The sequence below is a fragment of the Castor canadensis genome, chromosome 1 (assembly GCF_047511655.1).
Source record: "Castor canadensis chromosome 1, mCasCan1.hap1v2, whole genome shotgun sequence".
Taxonomy (NCBI): Eukaryota; Metazoa; Chordata; class Mammalia; order Rodentia; family Castoridae; genus Castor; species Castor canadensis.
The window spans coordinates 46,868,402-46,877,264 of NC_133386.1; the positions used below are offsets into that span (position 1 = coordinate 46,868,402).

General features: G+C 40.6%; 1 protein-coding gene across 1 annotated transcript; it reads left to right on the forward strand.

Annotated features, from left to right (window-relative positions):
* Positions 1–5,671: 5,671 nt before the first annotated feature.
* Tspyl1 (TSPY like 1) lies at positions 5,672–8,159 on the forward strand. The gene has a single exon (XM_020176019.2). It carries the CDS (start codon positions 5,799–5,801, stop codon positions 6,984–6,986), a length of 1,188 nt encoding a protein of 395 aa, XP_020031608.2. The 5' UTR covers positions 5,672–5,798; the 3' UTR covers positions 6,987–8,159.
* The last annotated feature ends 704 nt before the right edge of the window (positions 8,160–8,863 follow it).

Genomic DNA, 8,863 nt, shown 5'->3' on the forward strand with positions numbered 1-8,863 from the left:
AAGACTATTCCACAGCTCTTCCATCATAGGCTAGACATACTGCCTTCTTAAAGACCAGTTGCTCCCTCTAGTGAGAGGGAGTGGGAATACCATACTTAGCAAATATTAAAAGTGAAAATGTATTTCTTAGTTGGGAAGAAACACAATACTACTATAATCAAGGGGAACGTGTTATTTTTATTTCCTAGAATTTAACAAAGACAGAATTACCACTTTAAAATACCTCAAATCAAGGTATTTGACACATGTAATATATACCTGTGTCACTCTCCATCCATATCGACTCTAATAACCTGCATAACTTTCTACTTTGCTGTTTCTCATACTGAGGCATGTTAAAACCTTACACTAAGATCAATACTACTATAAATTACTTTTATTTCTCTTTTATAGAGTTAAATCATTATATTGAGGTTTTCTATTTGTACATAAGCAGGTTATATTATCTACAAATTTCATTTCAAGAAAGTAAATACTGTTTTAGAAATATCTGTTATTAAAAGTGGCATTCAGTCTGATAGAGTTGAGAAAATACTGAATTTGAGGTAATGGACATAACTTTTTCCCCACTAAATAAAAATAGAGTACTTGGACATTTTCCTAACAAATATTAATATGCTTGTGGAAAGGGGAGGAAGGAGAAATGTTTACCAATTTAACATTAAGTAAAGTTTTATGCTTCTTTTCTTTTTTTAAGAAAGTGACTTCACACCTTTGTTCACAGATTTTTGAATCAAATCATCCTCCTATCATTTTCTATGTCATTTTGGGTGTCTCTCTATTTGCCTCAGTTCCATAGAAAATAAAGTGATAATTATAATACCATTACTTCACAGGATTCTTATAAGAACTAAATGATAGGCTACATGGGATGGTGTTTATAACACCAGAAGCAGTAAATAAGTAACAGCTATCATTAATTATAACAAAAAAATCTTTCTGCAAAAGAAAGTGTCCAAACCTCTCCTAAAATCTTTGCCTTCCTGAAAAACCATTCTAGAAGAGTGTATGATTTCTTGATATGGTGGAGAATGACTTAATATTTTTTTGAGGATGTCTTCCCATAGAACCATACTAGGAAATATTTGACTATCTTTTGGGCAGCGGGGCTTATTTCCATTTGCCAAATGTCTGTCATATACCAAAGGGCAAAGGATAATATATGAAGCACAACACGTTATTCCTCTTTCAAAGTTAAATACTAAGGTGTCTGGATGTTGGTACCAGTGGGAGGGGGGGGATATAAGGCAAGGGTGAAGGAAGGGGAATATGGTGGAAATACTATGTACTCGTGTATGAAAATGGAACAATGAGTTGAAACTATTCTAAGGGAGGAGGGAAGGGAATAAAGGACAATGATGGAGTGGATGAATTTAATATATTGTTAGCACTTTTGTAAATGTCACAATATACCCCCAGTATAATATAATAATAAAAATAAAAACAAAAAAAATGAAAAAAAAAACCTTGTTGGCAAATGTAAAAAATGTTTACTTTAGCCACATCAAATATCATGAAAATCTACCGAAACCCATGCCCCATGCTATACTGAGTAAATGCAAAAGCAGTAGCAGCTGGGTTCCTAGCCAATGGAATGAGGTTGAAGTGCTGAGATGATGAGACTAACATGTATGAAGCAACCAGAGTCACTAAGGGAATTTAGCAAGTGCTAAGTTGCATGAGACAGTTCATAAAAGAGTTGTAGAAATTCTGGGAATGAAGTTTGAGTTGTAGGGTGGTTTTCTGGGAACGGAGTTTGAATTGTAAGGTAGTTAGGAAAGCTGTAACCAGGACAAGAGAGAAGAAATTTATCAATTACTGTACATATGATCTTGGTTAATTTAGCTAAATCTCTTAGCATTACTAATTCTTCTTTCATAAAATTTGACAATTTAATGCATATGTGAAATGCCTAGTACATTCTAAGGTAAGTCAGGTTTGTGATGGGTCTTAGAGAATGGGCAGCATCTGCCTACAGAGAGAATGTCTCAAATAACAAGACTGCTTGTGTCATGTATGAGTGACACCCAAGACTTTCTGATCAAAAAGATAGAGAAAAACCCACACAGATAATAATAAGCACAATTTTCTGTGCCAAATAAACACTTGAGTTTTTTTCCTGCATGGTAAAATAACTCCTTGAGCATTTGAGTCTTGGTGCAGGTTGAAATTCCAGAGAGTTCCTCCTTTCAAGTAAAGATTCTTTCTTTTAAAAAAGATATGGCATAGCGTATATATACTTCCTTTTCCCTTTAAAATCCTTGCCTGCTGGATGCCATGGCTAAGTCTATAATACCAGCTGCTCTGGAGATGGAGATTGGGAGGATCAGGATCTCAACTGGAAGCCAGCCTGTACAAAAGGTTTGCCAGACCCAAAGGTTTGCCAGAACCCATCTCACCTGTCATCCCAGCTATGCAGGAAACAAAATGGGAGATTGCAATCTAGTCCAGTCTGCCTTTCATTGGCCCTTCTCTTGAGCACTTGTTCAAAAGGAATCATAACCTGAGGTCTCTATTACCAGTCACAATCTAATGTGATTTCCAGTTAGTTAAAATTAAAAGAATTTTAAGTTTATCTTCTTCTCTAAATAAGTCAATCAAATACAAATATTCCATTGCACAGCTTTTCAAATGTTGAAGAGAAGGCAGAATTCCTTCACAACATTTCAAAACTATCTGGGAAAATTACATTCAGCAGAGCCCTGATTACATTTTCATACAACATTTGTAACTGGAGGCTTTTTTAAAATTATCAGTAAGAACACTAACTACTTGCATAGCTATTATAATGGTGAACATGACAATGGAGCTGTATTTTCTAGGAATGATCAAAGCTTGGCACACTTTTTCTGCTTAAAAAAATAGAAGGCATACTGGAGTAATAAAAGTCTCCATGGTAGGCTAAATTAAATTATTCCAGTTTCAAGACAGAAGATCATTTCATGGCAATTAAAAAGAAGCAGGCCTTGTGGAAAGTTCTATCATTCAGACTTATCTGTATGAAAAATAATTTCAGCCATTTATCATAGGATTTACATACATTTATCACAGAGAGAAATAAAGTAAGGCCTGGAATCAGTTGGCTTGTCTAAAAGGGGGAGAAGAATCCAAAATTTTGGTAGTTTTTAGACTGGAGGTTAGGAGACAGAAAACGGTCAGGCAGAACAGGGTGAACTGGATGGAAACTTACCAAGGATACAGAGATGAGATAAACAGATGTGGGAGTCTGAGGAATCTTGAAAGTACTGAGACATACGAATGGTACATGAGCCTTGATAGGATGCTGGCCTGCTACACCGAATCTCACCCATCGGGAAGGGAAAAAGGGGCAATACATAGTGTCCCCATGGAACACATTGTCTGGTGATGACATACATTCCCTAAATGGACCAATAGCACAGAGACACAACCAGCTTCCTTCCAACCAGGAAATAAAATCCTTATGAAAACCACTAGACAAACAGCTTCCGGGGCTCAGTCTTTCTGTATATGGGAGCTTTTCCCTCTCTGCTTAAATAAAACTGCTGTTTTGCTTACCCTGCTGTCCAACTTTCATTCTTCAAGCACAGGAGACAAAGTTCTTGGCAACTACTACAGTGTACCTGAGACCAGACCATTGCAACAGTCTGAGGCTTTGGTTTATAAACTCCTCCAAATATGTTGATCTTTCAAACTTCGTTTGTCATACTGTGTGACCACACAAATGTAAATTATTTGTAAAACAAAATTGTATGGTTTTAGAAGCTTTGATGCATACATAGAAATTCATTCTCCTTACCAGGATCTTGTTTTTTTATATATAGCAGCCCTCTGGTTTGCTAATGGCAGACAGGTAAGATAGCAAGGTGACCATACATGTTAAGCATCAAGTTGCAAGTAGGAGAACTTTATTTTGTTCATTTGCTCTTTTATTTAACAGTTTAATGATCTATTGAATACGTTGCAGTGTGGGAGGCACTAAGTAAACAGGTAAACACAACCATGACCTTATCCTCTTGTAGCTTTTTCTAATATTTTTGATGGTATGTTTGGGTTTTAATTTTGTCTTTTTGTGTATTGTGTAAGGGTATTTCTGCCAAAGAGACTCAAGCAGTGAACAATCATAGCTGCCGTGTAGGATCTCATGGAAAAAAGGGGCTGCTGTTAGAAACAATTTGAGGCATAATGGGTTCATAATGGGTTCTGAGGATTAGAACATGGACATCTGGGGAATCATCAGCCTATGACACAGGTCAATCCTGCAGAAAGAAAAGTTTACCTCTTTTACACCTGAGTCAACTACATGTTGCATTCTACAGCATTGTTGACTACTTCAAAGGTAAATGGGTTATATATTTTAATTGGATTTCCATCATTAAATAATGGGTGTTCCCCACTGATATTTCTTTTGATAACACTAGTTTAACTTATATTGTACCAGGTTGTTACCATCAGTGACTCTATCTTACTTTATCATTGTCACTTTGTCAATCCCAATAGCCTTCAATCTGCATTCTGGTGGTCTTGACCTCAAAATAAGAACAGGCCATTACTAGGAAATTATCAGGTCTGGTGGCATCAAAACACCAGATTGCCTGACTCAAGTTCCTAGGCAATGCTGGTTTCTGCTAGGACTAATATCATAAATGTCTCCCTACTACTCCCAAAGACTTGGTAGGTGGTACTTGAATCATTAATGTCTGTCCTTTTCCAGAATGCTACCATCTTCCCAACACTCCTTTTCAGCACTGGTTTCCCTAGAGTGGGGTAAGCTTCAGAACCTGAATGCAGTAACAATAACCTAGCAAACTAAAGTAAGCAAAAAGATAATGACAACCCTCTAAAATGAACTCTATGAGCTGATTGTCATGGATAGGCATTTTATTGGAGCCAAACTTTTCTACTTTACAGAATGAAACACTTAATAAACTAATAGTTTGTGGGACTGGAAATAGCTATCAGTTTCTTTTTATTGTAGTAAGTGGGCATGGAATAAAATTTAGCAAACTGTTCTTGGCTGAATTCCTATGGATATTATGGAACACAAACTTTGGTAAGGATTAGAAATTGAGAACTAGCAATGAATAATACGCATCACTGTGATGATAGAGGCTGCTGTCTTTTCTCCTAGTAGTGTTTAGGGACTAAATGATTTTTATTTTGTTTTGTTGAGACAAAGGCTTACTATGTAGCCTAGGCTGGTCTCGAACTCGCACTCCTCCTTGCCTCAAGCCTCCCTTGACAGTCTCCACGCCCCATAGGTATTTTTAACCAATGTCGCTTCTATTTAAGGAAAGGGAAATATTTAGCCATTTATTTTAGTTAAAAATAAGAGATTTTTTTTTCCTCCTAGTTATTGGAGCCATCAGGAATAAATTAACCTTCATGTCTCAAAAACTGAAAACCAGAAAAAACATTTGTATTCAGACACTGGTCAGCAGGCAGTGTAAGGGATCCCTATAATTGCTACAGATAACTTGCTGGGGACAATTTCCGGGAGCACTGTCAGGAGGGTCGACATTGCCTTCAATGTCTGAGAACGACCGACATTTGTTTATGTAAATAAAATCATCATGTCCACAGTTTAAAGTCGCACGCAGAAGCCGGAAACACGCGGGACCAGCCGGCAGCGAGGCAACCAATCCCGAATGCAGCGAGTTCTCGCGATACCGTGAATCCACGGCCTGACGTCACGGCCTGACGTCACGGCCCTGGCAACGCAGGCGAAACAAGAGGGTGGGTGGCGCCGGCAGCGCTTTGCCGGGAGCGCAAACTCTGAGGAAAACAGACCTTAATCTGCGTTGGCTCTGCTAGCCAACATGAGTGGCCTGGAGGGGGTCGAGAGGACACCTTTTCCCGAATCCCGCGGCCTCGTCACTCCAGACCGCGTCCAAACAGAGGTGGCACAGATGATGGCGGAGTCGGGTGAGGGATGCTTGGAGACCGTTGCGCTCCCGCTTCCCCGGCTTTCGGAGGAGGCGGGTGTACGGCGGGGTCCCCCGGACTGTGGTCATCTCCGCCAGATCCCAGCGACCGCAGCTCTGCAGGAGGCGACCCCGCCCCCCACCGAGGGCCCTGGAGCAGCTTCTGTGTCTGCGGCAGCGGACATCAGCCCGAAAAACGGCTTTCGGGCTGGGGAGGAGGCCCTGGAAACCCGTGGTGCCGAGAGGCCGGGGTCTCAGGTTCCGGTCGAGGAGGTGAAGGCTGAAAAGTGCGCCATCTTCTCTGTGGCAGTGGAGGAAGAGAGGCCCGAGGTGCAGGAGACGATAGAGGGGGAGCTCAGGGCGGCAGGTGAAGCAATGCAGGTGGTGGAGGAAAGGAGAGCAGTGGAGGAGGTGGAGGACGCAGGGCCCTGGGCCCTGAACGTGGACCTCCGCATGAACCCTCTGGAGGCCATCCAGCTGGAGCTGGACACTGTGAATGCTCAGGCCGACAGGGCCTTCCAACAGCTGGAGCAGAAGTTTGGGCGAATGCGTCGGCACTACCTGGAGCGGAGGAACTACATCATCCAGAATATCCCGGGATTCTGGATGACTGCCTTTCGGAACCACCCCCAGTTGTCCGCCATGATCAGGGGCCAGGATGCAGAGATGTTGAGGTACATAACCAATTTGGAGGTGAAAGAACTGAGACACCCTAGAACTGGCTGCAAGTTCAAGTTCTTCTTTCGAAGAAACCCGTTCTTCAGAAACAAGATGATTGTCAAGGAATATGAGGTCAGATCCTCCGGCCGAGTGGTGTCTCTTTCCACCCCAATCATATGGCGCCGGGGACACGAACCCCAGTCCTTCATTCGCAGAAATCAAGACCTCATCTGCAGCTTCTTTACTTGGTTTGCAGACCACAGCCTTCCAGAGTCTGACAGAATTGCCGAGATTATCAAAGAGGACCTGTGGCCAAATCCACTGCAGTACTACCTGTTACGTGAAGGAATCCGTAGACCCAGACGTCGTCCTATAAGGGAGCCTGTGGAGATCCCTAGGCCCTTTGGGTTCCAGTCTGGTTAACCTTGGCCAGACTGGAATACTGAGATACGGCTGTACAAGGCCCCTTCCCACCTACTACTGAACCAGTGCTCGAGCAAGGACAATGGGTATGCTTCCAAACCCCTCCCCACCCCTCCTGGCTTTTCTGCACTCTGTTCTCTGGATAGTCAGTTCTCGCAACCTCAAGACTGAGACTGTTGACATCCTTCTCCACTTCACATGGCCTCCACGCTGTTCTGTAGTAATGTCACATGCTGTGACCGTGTTTCACAACACTTCTAAGCAAAGCAAATGATGCTGTGGATTGTACTGTCTTTACACTGCTTGGATCCTGTTTTCCTCAGCCTTTGGATTTGTTTACTAACACCTGGATTTCTGGCTTTGTCTAGGAGTGCATTGTACTCATCCTGTTCTGCATGGGGCAGTGTACAGGCAGGAGGTCTGTGGACACTTACTAAGCATTAGTGATGTCAAGGGAATACAGCAGTGGGCCAGTTTTTCTGTGTAATTTATGCTACTCCATTACTCTTCTGCACCACTGGTTATATTTTAATGTTGACTGCTGTTTGCTGTGCCAACCTCCCCTGAGCATTGCCAAGGTCCCTTTCTCCCACTCTTCCCCCTTCTATTTTTTAAAGAAAAAAAAAAAGTTCAGAAACATGCAAAAGCAGGCTTTGAGCTTATTTTGGCTCTTAACAGTGCAGATTTTGATGCTTTCTCTTTATGTATGACCTGATGTGAAAGATTAATATTGTGCCCTTATTATTTCTCCAGAATTTAGTAAAATATTGTTGTTTTCTATTTCTTTTTACTGGAAACATTTAGCTGTTTGCTTTCATTTAGGAACATTTGGAGTAACAGTCTTTCCTGTACAGTATTGAAACTTAAGTGAGTATTCCTAACAGTTTTCAACTTGTTCTTATTTCTGTTAAACTGTATTCTTAGAAATATAGTTTGGATGACTTGGTCTTTATCAGACGTGTAAAATTATTTTCTTTGTGGAAAAATAATTACAAAAAAGTGTGGCTTGATTGCTTTGATAATTTGCTCTGGTAACAACTTAGAAATTGATGTGTCTCTTCCTAAATTGCATAAATGCTTGTGGTATTACTCTGTGAAATTAGAAGTGTACCATTGGCATATTTGTCTTCCTTTATATGCATCATGGTAAAATAAAAGTATGTCACACTGCTAGATTTGTTCCTTTTCACCTGCCCATAAACATACTTGAATGCAATTGTTCAGTTAATGACAAATTATGGAATTACTAAATTTCTTAAATGGACACATTAGACCTTATTCCAAAGGTATGAAAACAGCACAATACTGAACCTCCCAAGGTAGGGAGAGTAGTTATTTCTGCCATTGTTTTGCTTTAAAATGTTAACATTTCCAACTGCTTAAGATGTCAGTTTTTGGAAGCATGAAACCCTGAGTTCAAACCCCAGTTCCACAAAAAAAAAAAAATCAGTTCTTTTCATATTGTTCAGCACCACCACCCCTTCACGTCCTTAAATCCTCCATTTTTCTCTCCATAAATTATATCCTCAGGTCACTCAGGCTATTCCTTTTATTCCTTTCACTCAAACATGGGAAGTTAACAAACAAAATTTTTAGGGAGTGTCTGTCATGTAATGTGCTGTTTTAGTCCCATACTGTCTCATCTGTGAAAAAGTTACTCATTGTTTTCTACAAACTGCCTCACCACCCTCTTCTGTCAGATTATTTAAGGCCTGTTCTAGTAACTCCTCTGCCTTGTAGCCTTTCTTGTTTCTCTGTGAGAGATAATTTTGTGTGTGTGTATACTTTGTAGGAAATGACACATAACTATTATAGTGAATTATGCAAATATTCATTAAGGCATTCTGTTAGGCCCTGGGAAGAGAAAAAGAATAAGT